The 15,993-nt window shown below is 37.3% G+C and overlaps 1 protein-coding gene across 3 annotated transcripts in view; it reads left to right on the top strand.

The window, feature by feature from the left end:
• CPSF2 (cleavage and polyadenylation specific factor 2) overlaps positions 1-15,993 on the top strand; it is a 30,507-nt gene that overhangs the window by 9,003 nt on the left and 5,511 nt on the right. For all 3 annotated transcript variants that reach the window (XM_032878670.1, XM_032878672.1, XM_032878671.1), the window contains 9 exons: positions 715-874; positions 951-1,056; positions 2,049-2,178; positions 3,836-3,951; positions 5,942-6,129; positions 6,782-7,072; positions 12,173-12,273; positions 13,566-13,766; positions 15,698-15,850. In XM_032878670.1, the coding sequence (XP_032734561.1) occupies positions 715-874; positions 951-1,056; positions 2,049-2,178; positions 3,836-3,951; positions 5,942-6,129; positions 6,782-7,072; positions 12,173-12,273; positions 13,566-13,766; positions 15,698-15,850 (1,446 nt within the window). The remainder of the gene's footprint in view (positions 1-714; positions 875-950; positions 1,057-2,048; positions 2,179-3,835; positions 3,952-5,941; positions 6,130-6,781; positions 7,073-12,172; positions 12,274-13,565; positions 13,767-15,697; positions 15,851-15,993) is intronic.

The raw sequence follows: 15,993 nt of genomic DNA on the forward strand, positions 1-15,993 counted from the left end.
ACATTAGCTTACTTCTTTATCTTTTGATCCTCCATACTGAGCTTTGGTGCCCAGAATAATGACCATGAGATACAAAAGGATACTAATCCATCAAAAAAAGAATTCGGTTACGCTGTCATATTGTACTAATTATGGAAGGAAAGATAACTTAAATATTTAAAAACATAGAACTTGTAGCAAAACATTTTTTTTTCTAATTTCTTCTGTCAGTGAGACTGCACGTTTTATTAATTGAGGTTTCACTGTAGTGAATATGCTTTCCGTTGCCATGCTGAAAAGCAGAGGTAAAAATTCATAATAAAAATGTGGCCATTTAAATATCCTCTCCCTCTCTGAAACAAATAATACATTATATGTTAATAAAATGTAAAATAAAAACAAATAAATAAATATCTTCTCCCTAACCATTTCTGAAATTCTAAGTTGAGTTCTTGGATTTTAATAAATAGTATATGAAGTAGTCATTCAAAATCAGCTTATGTGTGGTATCGACTGGTTCTCTTTTCTTTTTCCTTCTCTTTTTTTATGTGTATAGACATCATCTATTTTGTGGAACACACCATACTTTTGATATCTATGCAGGACGGGGTAATAATAATTGATACTGATAGGTATCATAATTTCAGCCCCTTTGCTCTTTTACCCCAACCTACTCTTTACTCTTAAAAACAAGATTGGAGAAATTGAGAAGGCCTTTTGATCATGTTTTCCTAGGCATGTTCACCAAATTGATGCAGTACTTTTGTCCCACCCTGATCCTCTTCATCTCGGTGCCCTCCCCTATGCAGTCGGGAAGCTGGGTCTGAACTGTGCCATCTATGCGACCATTCCTGTTTATAAAATGGGACAGATGTTCATGTATGATCTTTACCAGGTAACTCACACAGTTAAAAAATGCTTTTTACACTCCAGCAGTGACCATGTTTAACCTCTGGTTTGTGTTCTTTTAGTCTCGACACAATACGGAAGACTTTACCCTCTTTACGTTAGATGATGTGGATGCAGCCTTTGATAAAATACAGCAGTTAAAATTCTCTCAGATTGTGAATTTGAAAGGTAAAAAATGTTTCCAGTAGTAAGTAATTGGACTAATGGGGTTTAACTGACTTTGAAAAGTACAAGGGGAATTTGTAGTAAAAATCATAGGCCCTGTGCTCTGAAAAAGAAGAGATTAGCATGTTCAGATATGTAAATCTGAACTTCTCCCAAGTCATTTGGATTTTAAAATATTTCAGACTAAATACTAACACAACATTAATAGCTCAAACCTTTTGACATGTAACTTGGGAAAGACTTTAGTGTTTACTGTGTATGATGCGCAAAGGTAACATGGCCAGGTCCTCCTGGGAGTTCAGTTAGGTTGAGGGGCTCAGATGACTAAATGTAGTGATCGAAGTCTTGAAGGAAGTGCAGTGCTCTGGCAGCATAGTAGAAGATAATGGAATTCTAGAAATGGATATTAAGAAGTTTATTATTTAATTAGGTCAGGAAGTTGTCTGTTAAGTATAGATTTCTCATCTGTGGAGGGAGATGTATTAAATATGAAGCCTTGCTTTGAAATTGAGAAAATGGTGCCACGGTGGACTCTGATGATTTAGCCAAGAAATACCAGCATCACAACAGTTTGACTTGTACTTAATTTTTCTATAGGATAAATTGTTTACCATGAGATTTGAATTGTTACTTCGTCAGTTTAGAGGTTCGCAAAAATGGAAACATTTGATGATTGTGTATGTGAATAAATATTCACATTTATTTGTTCATACTAAGTAATTTAATGGGGTATTGGGTCCAATCTCTTTGTAATATTTCAATTTATGAACACAGGTATGTCTCCAAGAACTCATAACAAAACAAGAGTGTCTATAGGGAGGGAATGGAGTAACTGGGGGGCATAAGAGTGAGATTTGCATTTTCACTGTTTGCCTTTTTACTTTGGGATTTTGTATCACTGCATATATTAGCTATTAAAAATAGCTTACAAATAAATAAGCTTTCTTTAGGCTTGTAAAAGAAATCTGAGTATTGTCAATATCTTATTGACACAGGTAAAGGACATGGCTTGTCTATCACACCTCTGCCAGCTGGTCATATGATAGGTGGAACAATATGGAAAATAGTCAAAGATGGAGAAGAAGAAATTGTCTACGCAGTTGACTTTAACCACAAGAGGGAGATGTAGGTATATCAAGACAAAAGCTAATGGAAATGCAGTTGATATTGTTTCATTCTTTGGAGGGAAAATTAAACTAAAAAGTTCTTTTTAGCCAGAAATCTTGAACTACTTAAAAGTCTCAAATAGTGAATTTTTTTGCATTGTAAGGGGGAAACTTTGATATAAGAGATAATGTATTTTATAAATTGGCATGTAAGTATCCACTATATAAAGCAGATATCACTCTGGAGATGTTGTAAAGGAGATGAATTTTTGTACATAGGATTATATTTTATATGCTACTTGACCTACTATTTAAAGGAACTTTGTGGGTTTTTTTTTTTTTTTTTTTTGGTAAAGTTAGTGACTATGATATAACTATTTTTAAAGTCAGAGTCCTTTTAAAAGGGGACACAGTAGTTGTAATTTTAAATACTTCATTTTGTACTCACAGCATTAGTATAAAATTGTTTGGTGTTTAGTTTCATAGAGGTTTCTTTTGTAATTTCTGTACATTAAGTTCATAGTTGTTTTATATGAGATTACAGTAGCCTCAAGATCTTTTGTATCTTATATTTAGAAATATATAAGACTAATAAGTTTTAGGCTCTTGTAATCATAGGATAATGAGGAACGTATGGGTATTCGAACAAATGGTATTTAAACATTTTGGGAAAAAGTCAGTTTGTGGGTTTTTTGTTTGTTTTTTACCACATAACAAATAAATTTCAGATGGATTGGAGTTAAATAGAAAATGAAACAATACAGGTGAGTCTAATCTTTGATATGAAAAAGGGTTTTCTGAGTATAAAGGCAGTGGACCAAGTTACAAAGGAAAACTTTGATAGATTTGATTACATACAGATTTAAAACATCTGAAACAATAAACTAAAGAACAATAAAGTAGGGAGATTATTTGTAGCATTTTGCCTAAAAGCTTACATGTGTAAGACTAGGTTTTAACCAATTAAAAAGATGCCAGTTACAAAATGGACAAAAGTTATGAAAATCAAAAAATTTAAACCATAATTCTTTTTAAAATTAAGTATCATTAAAATGATTTTTAAGTGGTAGTATTCTCCTAGGAGATATTCAATGAATTGCTCATTCCTTCTGGAAAAGAGAGAGCTTTCTGAAAAAGATTAAATCTTTCTGGAAAGCCATTTAGCAAAATTGTATATTATAGTAAATTCTAGGAATGTGTCCTAAAACAGAAATGCAATTGAAGCTTCTTGCAAAAATGTTCTTTGAGATTATTTATAATGATGAGAAAAAGTAACCTAGGCAGAGGTTTTTACAATTGTTAAAAAATAGATTTAGAAACCAGTTTTAGTATCATTGGGAGAAAACCAGGCTATAGAACTGAGTATAGAGACATACATGAGATACCTGTTTTGTAAAATATATTCACATATATATGCCTAGAAAAGTGTATTTGTGTGCTTAGAAGGATATATACCAAAATATATCAATTTCTCTGAGTGGTGGTACTCTAGAAGATCTTGATTTTCCTTTTTTTTTTTTTTTTAAATGTACTAGATTTCTTATTAATGAGCACGTGTCCTTTTATAGTTAGGGAAGGAAAAATCTTATAAAAGAAAGTTGCTTATATTTTTGGGTGAGATAAGCAGTTGTTTATTTGAAATGATATAATATTCTTCTTCTTCAACTTTATTATAGTCATTTAAATGGATGTTCCTTGGAAATGCTAAGCAGACCCTCCCTGCTTATCACAGATTCCTTTAACGCCACATATGTGCAGCCTAGGAGAAAACAGAGAGATGAGCAACTTCTGAGTACGTATTACGTAGTAATGTCCTCCATGGAGGGGCATGGTGGTATGAGTTACAGTTTCTTCTATTTTGTTTAACACTTCTTGTCATGAGAGATTGATTAACTCTAATTTTTTTTTTTTTTTTTTTTTTTTAAAGAGAGTGAGAGGTTGGGGAGGGGCACAGGGAGAGAGAGAATCTTAAGCCGCCTCCACACCCAGTGTGGAACCTGTTGTGGGACTCAATCTCATGACACTGAGTTCATGACCTGAGTCAAAATCAAGAGTCAGGTGCTTAACTAACTCAGCCAGGCTCCCCTAACTCTAATATTTTTGAAAAAATATTATGTGACCATATTTTGTAGAAAAAGATACTTTAGTTCATTTGAATTCAGCTTTTGTGGGATAGGTGTTGAGATTGACTTCTCCTTGTCATTCAGCACATAGCTAGCTCTACCTGGCATTCGCTGATACATGTCTAGGGAATGCCAGAATATAGAAAGAGCTCATAGAAATCTGTTAAAAAAGGGTGCCTAGATGGCTCAGTGGGTTAAGCCTCTGCCTTCAGCTTAGGTCATGATCCCAGGATCCTGAGATCGAGCCCCACATTGGGCTCTCTGCTCAGCAGGGAGTCTGTTTCTCCCCTCTCCCTCCCCTGCTGCTCCTCCTGCTTGGGTGCTCACTCTCTTATTCCCTCTCTCTCTTAAATAAAAACTTAAAAAAAAAAAAAATCCATTAGCAAAACACTTACACTTTAAAAGAAAAATGAGCAAAGGTGATACCTGAGGGTGCAAATAGTTCACTGATTTTTTATGTTGGGTGTCTTAACACTCTAATCTAGTAGTCTCAGTTCTAAAGAGGAGCCTCTGGGCCATCCCTCATTGCTTCTGCTTTGGCTCCAGCTGCTTTACCTTCTTACTCTTTTTTTATAAGCTACACAGGATTTCAACAGGAAAATTGGATTCTACTTTTTTTTTTTTTTTTTTTTTAAGGATTTTATTTATTTGACAGAGATCACAAGTAGGCAGAGAGGCAGGCAGAGAGAGGGGGGAAGCAGGCTCCCTGCCGAGCAGAGAGCCCGATGCAGGGCTTGATCCCAGGATCCTGAGATCATGACCTGAGCCGGAGGCAGAGGCTTTAACCCACTGAGCCACCCAGGCGCCCCTAGATTCTACTTTTAAACATGTTTGAAACCACTGCTTTCATTTGTCTACTTAAAAAGCAGAGCTTGTGGGGCACCTGGGTGGCTTAGTCGGTTGAGCATCTGCCTTCGGCTCCGGTCATGATCCTAGCATTCTGGGACTGAGTCCCAGGTTGGGCTCCTTGCGCAGCGGGGAGCCTGTTTCTCCCTCTGGCTGCTGCTCCCCCTGCTTGGGCACATGCACTCTTCTCTGACAAATAAGTAATATCTTAAAAAAAAGGCAGAATTTGTGTACTATATTGTTTTCACTTTAAGAAGGTATCAGTTTGTATTTTTTTTGTTTGTTTTTGCTAGAGTTTGGTTTTACCAAATGTTTCCAAGCCAACTTTAATGTAGAGTGAGGATATCTACTCATAAAGATACTTTTGTTGGAAGAGGGAATTGGATCTATATTTTATTGTGTAGGCATGCAAACATACAAAATGTGTATGTATAAAATAGAGAGTATGAATGTGTGTATTAGGGTGTATAAATTTGGGAATCATTTATAACAAAGTTTTAAATAGCCACAGTATACTATAAGAATGTCATTTTCTATGTGTACTGTGGGTGAAGAGGGCTGGGACCACTCATTTACGCTTTTTCAGTGGAAAAAAAATTGAGAATGAATGGCATTGTCTTTCATCCCTATGAACTTACATTCACAGAATAAAAACTAGTTGTAATAACCTGAGTGGAATTTTTAAAATTGTGTACCTGGCCCAACAATCGCTTATCTATAAGTTACAGTCTTTATACTGGAGATAAAGTCTTCTTTAATTTTGTAGCAAAGTATTGTTATGTTGTCTATGGATTTTACATTCTTGTTTTCTAGCAAATGTCCTGGAAACACTTCGAGGTGATGGGAATGTATTAATAGCAGTGGACACTGCAGGCAGAGTTTTGGAACTTGCTCAACTCCTTGATCAAATCTGGAGAACTAAAGATGCAGGCCTGGGTGTCTACTCGCTGGCACTCCTAAATAATGTCAGCTATAATGTGGTGGAGTTTTCCAAGTCCCAGGTTTGTTTTCATGGTGTCATTTGTATTGTAGAAGTTTTCTACAGAAATTGGACTTCTAGAAAACAATTGAGTTCCTCTTTGGATTTTATTTTCCTGTGAAAGAGGTTGATGATGATAATGGTAATGAACCACTTGTTCTCTGTGTTCACATGGGATATTTCATTTAGTCCTTCTAGACCCTATGAAGTAGGTTCTGTTTTTGTTGCCATCTTACAGATTGGGCAAGTTGCTTCTCCTTTAACACTTGGTATCACAATTTGTAAAATGAGGACAAAAGTAGAAGCTACCTCATAGGATATAAATGTTGGAATCCATTTTTCTCTTCTTTCTGAATAAGCTCTTTCCCCTGAAATAGCAATCTTGGGTAAGATATTTATTTAAAACTTAACTCTCTGCTTTCTCAGTAAGAGTTAAGGTGACTTGTAACTGAAATACAGTGCAGAATTGGATTTTTAGGGATGAGCTATGGGGTGGAAGGATATGATGGGGCAACAGAACAGAAAATAAGCTGCTTATCAGAATGGTACAAGTTTTATGAACTATTGGTGGTAAATACTTAAAAGAAGACAGATCATGAACTTTTAGACCTTGAAGAAGACATTGCAATTATAATCTAGTATTTTCTAATTATGGTCATCCTTTGCCCCTATAGGTAGAATGGATGAGTGACAAATTGATGAGATGTTTTGAAGACAAAAGAAATAATCCATTTCAGTTTCGCCATCTCTCTTTATGTCACGGTCTTTCTGACTTGGCTCGGGTACCTAGCCCCAAAGTGGTACTCGCCAGCCAGCCTGACCTGGAATGCGGATTTTCAAGGGATCTCTTCATTCAGTGGTGTCAGGACCCTAAAAACTCAATCATTCTAACTTACAGAACTACTCCTGGGACTTTAGCCCGTTTCTTAATTGATAATCCTTCCGAAAAAATTACAGAAATAGAGGTAAGTGCTTGTATGTGAATTTTATCTTAAAAGTGTTTGGGAGACACATGTGTGATGTTTATAGAAATCAGTGACCAAAAATGAAACTTGAAATTGTTTCCAGATTTTTGCCAGAGTAACAGTAGAGAGCCTTTAATAGCACAGATCTGAGCTTCCTAATGGGAAATCCTCATTCTTTAACCCTTCCATGGTATCCACTGGAACCATGCCCAGAAGGTGCCACGTACGTACCCTATATTTTCAAGCACTCTTTGAAAAGTTCTTTTCACATCCTTTCCCTAATTGAAATCTAGCTGTTTCGTAACAATGACCTTTTTCCTGTAGGTCTCTCAAGTAGATGCTCTTGTTCTCTTTCATGCTTCATGAACTTTGGGTGCGGCAGGGATCCTTTTTGTGCTTTCAAGCCATTTCTCTTCCCTTTCTAGGTCGTGCCATCAGACTTGACAATACTCTGACCCCTTCTGACATTTACTGATCCCTTGGTTGTTCTCTGTCCTTCATTGGTGACTTTAATCCTGGTCCACAGTCTTCCTGTGCACGCACTCAGGACTGCATTCTTGATGACTCTAGCATCCGTACGTGTGATCTGGCCAAGTCCTCAGCCCTCTCAGTCCCTTCACACCTTATTTCTTAATGATCTTTTCCTCCATTTCATCTTTGCCATCCCTTCCCACAATCATGCTATCTACTCTTGTGATCGTACCCTTCACCTTGTTACGGGTTACCTCTGAAGATCTCCACCTCAAGCATCCCACTCTGATCTTACCTCGGACTTACTCTGATAGCCCCATGCCAACAATTCTTTGGTTCCATTGGGACTTTTAATTTGTGAACCTTGCCACTTCTACTACTATCCATCATTGCTCCAGCTTCTAGTCAGTGGTCCATCATTACTTACAAACACTTTTATCTCTGTTACCCTCCTATTTATTGTACTCACCTGGCAAAGCTTTGACCCTAGTTAAACCATTTGCTTAACTGTGCTTATACCCAAGCAACCTTATGTTACTGGCGTTAAACACACTACTGTGTGGGCAGATTGCCCTTCACATTTGCGATGTCACATCTCAGACGGGTACCCAGCACCAGTCCAACATTCTCTAAGATACTCTTTTTTCCTACTCTCCAGTTAGATAGCTTTATACCCCCCTTTTCTTCAAATATCCCACAACTCAACTCAGCCCTCACCCGTAGCACATGAATTTGTTTCGAACTTAGCTAAGAAGTAGAAGCAGTCAGACAAAAATCCCCATATCTTCTACCCACTAAATAGCCTAACTTGTTTCTATATCCGCATTTGCTGCTTTAGCTCTTGTTAACCAGCACAAAACAGTAGCCAGGTGAACGGTATGCCAAAAGATCATTTTGCTTAATAACCAACCAGCACATCTGTCAGTTTTCCAAAGCTAGTATCATTAACTGAAATCTGTAGTAGTGGATACTGAATGGGCTAATAACTGCCACAGTTGGGGACAGTTGCAGATGATTCTTTCATTTTTCCTTCCTAGTAGACATGTTAAGGAATGTTGTTTGTTAGAGGCTGAGTGATAAGCATAACTTAGTCTTTAACTCTACTCAAGAAAAGCACAAAAATAGTAACTGAAATCTCCTATACCTTCACTATAAATACAGAATTATTAAGGAAGGATGCAGAGCAAACATATCAAAGAAAAAACTGTCATTTGGGTTATTTAATAGCTTAGAAACATGGAGTTTTCTTTAAAAATTAAAAGAGCTCAGGGGCACCTGGGTGTCTTAGCTCGTTAAGCGGCCAGCTTTTGATTTTAGTTCAGGTCATAATCTCAGGGTTGTGAGATTGTGTGATGGAGTGGAGTCCCAGGTTAGGCTCCTGTGCTCAGCGGGGAGTCGGCTTGAAATTCTCCCTCTCCCTCTGGCCCCCCCACCATGTGCATACAATCACTCTCTCTTTCTCTAAAATAAATAAATAAATCTTTAAGAGAAAATGAAAAGAGCTCTTTGAAATACTTGTGAAATAGTTTCATCAGATACGAAATAGTGAATTTGAAAATAATAATTACTAGAAATTCAATTAAGGTTGATAGGCATAGGCCATTTGAGGAATTAATAAAGAGAATATTAAAAGCTCTTTCAAAAAAAATTTTAAAAAAGCTATTTCAGTTTGAAAAAAATAGGAAAGGACATTTGGAGGTATAACTTGAAACATTAGGTTTTGACTTTTTAATAAGTAGTACTAACACTTAGGATTCTTTTCCTTTTCCCCTCATAGGGGTGTTTCTTCTATAATCACACCTTCTCTCTCCATGACCTATCAGTGTTTCCCTCTACAAGGTCATCTGCAAAACACTGTACTCTTTCTTCTCCCCCTAGTCCCAGACTTAACTCTTCTCTGAGTCTTCCTCATTTCAGACAATAGCAGCACTTTCCACAGATTTACTGTAGCCAAAAAAGTACAGATTTTTTTCAGTGTCCATTGCCATGTAACATAACTGGAAGTGTGCGTGAGAGACACCTGTCTGGTCTGTACCCAGACCAAGGAATATCAGCAGTACCTCATACATCCCCTTCCAGAACCTTCCCCTCCGAGGGAAACTCTCTCCTGACTTCTCATGCACAGATGGCTATATTATAAACATTCAAGTGTTTTCAAATAAACGAACTCATTTTAGTGACTTTATAATTGCACATGTGTGTGTATATACAGTGATTATTGAATCCAGTGGTTCCCAGGGTATGGTGTGAGGGCCCCTGGGAGGGGGTCCCTGAGACCCTTTCAGGGAGCGCCAAGGGTCAAAACTACTTCTGATAGGAATATGAAGCTATTGCTTGCCATTTCACTGTGCCTACATTTAACATTGCAGAGTCAAAGCAGTGGTGGGAAAAGTGCTGGTGCCTCAGCGTAAATCCAGCAGTGGCACCAGCCGCCAGCCACTGCCACAGCTGTCGCATCATACATCAGCACACAAAGTTCCAGAAGGGTCCGTTTCACTTAAGAATGTTCTTGATGAAGCAGTAAAAGTTATTAATTTTATTAAATCCTTTTAGTAAAAGGTTTTTAAAAAATAATCTGGATGGCAGGATGGGCAGTACGCACACAGCCCCTGTGTTGTTTACTAACACACGATGTTTGCCTTGAGGAAAGCCACGTGTGTAATTGAGTTAACTAGCCACTTTTTTCTTGGAACACCATTTTTATTTGAAATAATGACATGGTTATTCAGACCTGGGTATTCGACAGATACCCCCCCAAAGATGAGTAAGTTGAGCTTGTCACTCTAAGGAAAACAACTGATAGCATTGGTTGCCTACGTCTGATAAAATTTAAGCTTCGAAGTTGAAAATTAGAATCTTAGAAAGGGATGCCCATCACTGTGAGAATGACAACTGAAACTTAGGCGGCTTTGCTGATTGAGTTTGGTGGTGATATTTGCAAATGTGATTTTTAAAATATTGTCAACATTTGTAAGAGCTGTGTAACTTGGTGCACTAGTATTTTGCAAATAACCAATGCCTGTAGGTACAAAATAGTGCTCCGCTAAAAGAGCCATTCAAAGTGCAAGATAAATCAGTATATTTTAATATAACAGCATAAAAAGTTGTTGGTTTCAGATTCCACGTTACAACTAATCTTTAAGAAACCACCAGTTTTTGAGTTTTGATGGAATACCAAGGAATATTCATGGAAAAGCTATTTAAATATTTTTCCCTTTTCCAATTATACATCTGTGTGAGGCTGCATTTTCTTCATATGCTTTAACCAAAACAACATATTGCAAGAGATTGAATTCAGCAGATGTGAGGATCCAGCTGTCTTCTATGAAGCTAGATGTTATGTGAGACTTGCAAAAATGTAAAATAATGCCGTGCTCTCCAATATTTTTTTGCTTTAGAAAATATAGTTACCTTTTGCAAAGATATGATAATATGCAATGATTTTATTTTTTAGTGAACAGATGAGTACTTTAAAGCTTTCTCATTCTTGATTTCTGATATGGTAGACATTAATATATGTAATCTACAAAAAAACCACAAAAACTCTGGGGTTCTCAGTAATTTTTAAGAGTCCAAGGCAATCTAGAGATCAAAATGTTGGAGAAATCTACTGATTTAATCATCCCATGTTGGTGGATTTTAAACTTGAGTCTGGTTTTTTACTGTTACAAACATAGCTGCAATTGTACTTTTTTCCTTACACTTGGGATTGTTTCCGTAGGATAAATTCCTAGAAGTAGAAATGCAGTGTTAAATTACAGGCACATTTTTATGGCAAATCGCCTTCTACCATATTTGTGCTAATTCTTCCATAGATATATAGTAATTAGCATTGCCAATCTAAAAGATTTTGCAATGGTATTACAGAGTGCCTGGGTGGCTCACTAGGTTAAGTGTCTCTGCCTTCAGTTCAGGTCATGATCCCCGGGTTCTGGGATTGAGCCCCACGTCAGGTTCCCTTCTCAGTGGGGAGTCTGCTTCTCCCTTTCTGCCTCCTCATGTCCACCCCCCCAATAAATAAATAAATAAAATCTTAATGGTATTACGTTTCAAAAAAATTGCATTTTTTAAAAACCGGCAAAGTGAGACATCTTTTCATAGCTGCTGGTTACTTGTTTTTCTTATTTTGTAAGTTGCTTATATATGGATTTGTCCTTTTTTGACATATTGATCATCTTTTTCTTAACTGATTGGGAAGAGCTCTTAGGAAAAAAGAGCCTCTGATAGTCAAGTAGTGCTGCAGATAATTTTCTCCATTCCCTATAATTGTATGAAATTTTTAAATGTCAAAGAGATGTATTTTTTTTTTCACGTTGCCATATTTATTCATCTTTTCCTTTGTGGCTTTTGGGTTTTATGTCTTGCGTAGGCCTCACCTACTCCAAATTATAAAAATACTTAGTATTTTCTTTTCCTGATTGGTGATTTTTAACCAGTTTAAATTAAACCCAGCCTAGAGATGTGGCAGCTCAATTTTGGTCTTAATCTAAGGAGGATCTGTAATTGCATGTAATGGGAACTTGAATAATTTCAAATTTAAGATGGTAAATTCACAGATGTGTTACATCTCACACCCCACCACCTAACCCCTGATAACGATGCTTCCTTCTCTCTGCTGTTTTTCTCCAGTTGAGGAAACGTGTGAAGCTTGAAGGGAAGGAACTAGAAGAATACTTAGAAAAAGAGAAACTAAAGAAAGAAGCGGCGAAAAAACTAGAGCAGTCAAAAGAGTGAGTTATTTTCAGACAGATTAGAAGCTTATATGTAAATTACATATAATTTAAGAACTTATTTCTAAGATACAAAAGTTTATTTGAAAATATTTAAATTTTCTTTGAGAAACAAAACAGATGCACATAGGGGAAGGGAAGGAAAAATAAGATAAAGAGGGGGAGACAAACCTAAGAGACTCTTGATTATAGGGAACAAACTGAAGGTCACTGAAGGGGAGATGGGAGGGGTAATGGGGTAACTGGGTGGTGGGCATTAAGGAGGGCAAGTAACATGACGAGCCTTGGGTGTTGTATGCAACTGATAAATCACTAAACTGTACTCTGAACCTAATAATACACTGTATGTTAACTAACTTGAATTTAAATTAAAAAGAATATGTATTTAAATTTTCTGTTGACTTCATTCTTTTTGCGAACATTTTTAAATGGTGCTAGAATGCCAAGTTCTTCTAGTGCCAATTTTTTTTTGTTTTGTTTTTAAAAAATCAATTTTAGGGGCATCTGGGTGGCTCAGTGGGTTAAAGCCTCTGCCTTCGGCTCAGGTCATGGTCTCAGGGTCCTGGGATGGAGCCCAGCATCGGGCTCTCTGCCCTGCAGGGAGCCTGCTTCCTCCTCTCTCTCTGCCTGCCCCTCTGACTACTTGTAATCTCTGTCAAATAAATAAATAAAATCTTTAAAAAAAAATCAATTTTATTTTTAAAAGAAATTTTTTTAAATGACTTATATTGCACATATATTTCTAATTTCTTATTCTCATTCCTCCCTTGTGTGGACATACTGCCACATGGTATCATCCTCTCTTCTCTGAAGGAATGCCTTTGATATTTGTTTCATGGACTGCGTATCTGCAGGCAATATCCTCCATCAGATTTTTCTGGGTTTTTTTGTTTGTTTTAGTCTGGCAAAATTATATTTTTTTTTGAATGATATTTTTACTGGGAATACGGATTAGCAGTTTACAGACTTCACTCCTTTGTTTCTGGCAGGCAGTTTCAGACAATGCTGTCACTGTTTTCTTTGTTCCTCTGTAGTATGTGTGTGTGCATGCATTTTCCTTCACTGATTATGATGTACCTTAGTGTGTTGTGTTACTAAAATTTTTTTTGAGTATCATCGAGACTTTCAGTGCTAGTATTAATGTGTATTTATTAACTGACAGTTAATGCTATTTTACAAAATTACCAATCCAATAAAATTATCATTGAATTAATTAAAAAATAATTTTGTAAATATTAATTCAAAATCTTGTGGGGACTTGATGACCTTTATCTATTCTACAATCTTCTTAGGGCAGACATAGATTCCAGTGATGAGAGTGATGTTGAGGAAGACATTGATCAGCCATCGGCTCACAAGACTAAACATGACCTGATGATGAAAGGTGAAGGTAGTCGTAAAGGAAGTTTCTTCAAACAAGCTAAAAAGTCTTACCCTATGTTTCCTGCCCCGGAAGAAAGAATTAAATGGGATGAATATGGAGAAATTATCAAGTATGTAAACAAAACAACTATTTCTTTCTTCCAGATTAGACTGTGTAGTTTGTGTGTAACTCAGTGTATCATTAGAACTCAATAAATTTGGACTTTCTGGTCATATCATGTACTTTGATAGTTTCTGAGTACCCCACTTTGAAAGATACAGAGGACTTGTATAGTGTGAAAGTATAGTATAAAATAGGAAGGTTGTGGGGCATCTGGGTGGCTCAGTGGGTTAAGCCTCTGCCTTCGGCTCAGGTCATGGTCTCAGGGTCCTGGGATCGAGCCCTGCATCAGGCTCTCTGCTCAGCGGGGAGCCTGCTTCCCTCTCTCTCTGCCTGCTGCTCTGCCTACTTGTGATCTCTCTCTCTGTAAAATGAATAAATAAAATCTTTAAAAAAATAGAGAGGTGGGGCGCCTGGGTGGCTCAGTGGGTTAAGCCTCTGCCTTCGGCTCAGGTCATGATCCCAGGGTCCTGGGATCGAGCCCCGCGTCGGGCTCTCTGCTCTGCAGGGAGCCTGCTTCCTCCTCTCTCTCTCTCTGCCTGCCTCTCTGCCTACTTGTGATCTCCGTCTGTCAAATAAATAAATAAAATCTTAAAAAAAAAAAATAAGAGAGGTTGGGGAACATCTAAAGAATTTTAAAGGCAGAGTAGCAGTTTTATTACCTAGGTATGTGAAAAGTTTAAAAAGATGAGCAAGACTTTTTTTTCCCCATTTAAGAGAGGGAAAGTGGGGCATTACTTGGTCCTCTAAAATAGTGCAGAGGGAAAATAACAATCTAAATAGCATTAGTGAGTTTATTTACCATTCCACTCAGTTAGTGTCCAGTCTGTTTAGCATATGGACAAGTGTTCTTTTGCTTCAATTTCCTTATCTGAAAAGTGGGGGTAAGATTTAAGTGAGGTTATATTTTTAAGGCCCTTAGCACAGAATCTGACCTGTGACTCATGACTCCTAGTAAATGCCCTTTAAGTGGTTGCTACTGCTATTATGTGGATTACAGAGGGAGAAGTTGGACTCCAGGATCTGAGAAGCTACCATAGCAATCTAGGTGTTGGGTAACAGAGGCTTGCATTCCCAGAGAGGAGAGTGAGTGGATTTGGGGGTGGGGTGTAGATAATTATGGGAGGTGAGCAAGAACATTTTTAAGTTTGTTTTTTAATTTTTGTTTTAAAGACATTTACTTTAGAGAAAGAGAGAGGGGAGAGAGAGTGTGGGAGTGGTGAGGGGCAGAGGGAGAAAGAGGATCTCAAGCCAACTTGGCGCTGAGCATGGGAGCCCAACACTGGGCTTGATCCCATGACCCCGAGATTATGACCTGACCCAAAACCAACAGTCATTTGTTCAACCAACTGAGCCACCCAGGTGACCCTGTTTTTTTACTTTTAACATACAACTCTCTCTCATACTAGAAGTAAAAATGGAGAGAAAGGTGCATTCACGCTTCGTTGAAATGAAAGTAAAGGCTTTTGAGGGAGCTCGTGATTTTGTATCTCAGTCTTCGTGGTAATGTCCCAACGGGGAGTCCTACACTTTCTTTGGGCACCGGTGGGATAAGTGGGGCTCTTACAGAAATCAGAAGCTGGGATTTATAAGAACTGGGAATTGGCAAGAGAAACCATAGAGATGGAGAGAAAGAATGACTGAAAGGTGCAGGGCCACGTTGTAATAGTACTTAAGGTAGCCACGGAGATCTTCTAATGGTGTAGGCTTCTTTACTAGCCCCCATGGTGTGTTTTAAAGAGCATTCCTCAGGGGTCAGGAGGAACAGAATATATGCGGTCATTTGGTAATTGATATTATAAAGTTGCATTAGCTTTGCATAAGTTGTATACTTAAATCTGAGATACGTGAGATGTCTAAAACTTTGCCATCTACTAGTTACATATATTATGTAATATTAGCTTGCTCGTTACTGCTTCTAATTAGAGACTTATCATTTAGACCAGAGGATTTCTTAGTGCCAGAACTTCAAGCAACTGAAGAAGAGAAAAGCAAATTAGAATCTGGCTTGACAAACGGAGATGAACCCATGGATCAGGATTTATCTGATGTTCCTACCAAGTGTATTTCTACGACAGAGTCTATCGAAATAAAGTAAGTGCTTTTTGTTGCATTTCTGAAACTAGATTATAAGATAAAATTTTAAGAACTTGAATTACATAACTTACGTTGTTTCAAAAGTGAAATTTCTGAATATCCTCTAGTAAGTTTGTACTTTTAAAATTTAATTTCTTTTT

Source organism: Lontra canadensis, unplaced genomic scaffold (genome assembly GCF_010015895.1).
Source record: "Lontra canadensis isolate GAN:19392208 unplaced genomic scaffold, GSC_riverotter_1.0 scaffold64, whole genome shotgun sequence".
Lineage (NCBI taxonomy): Eukaryota > Metazoa > Chordata > Mammalia > Carnivora > Mustelidae > Lontra > Lontra canadensis.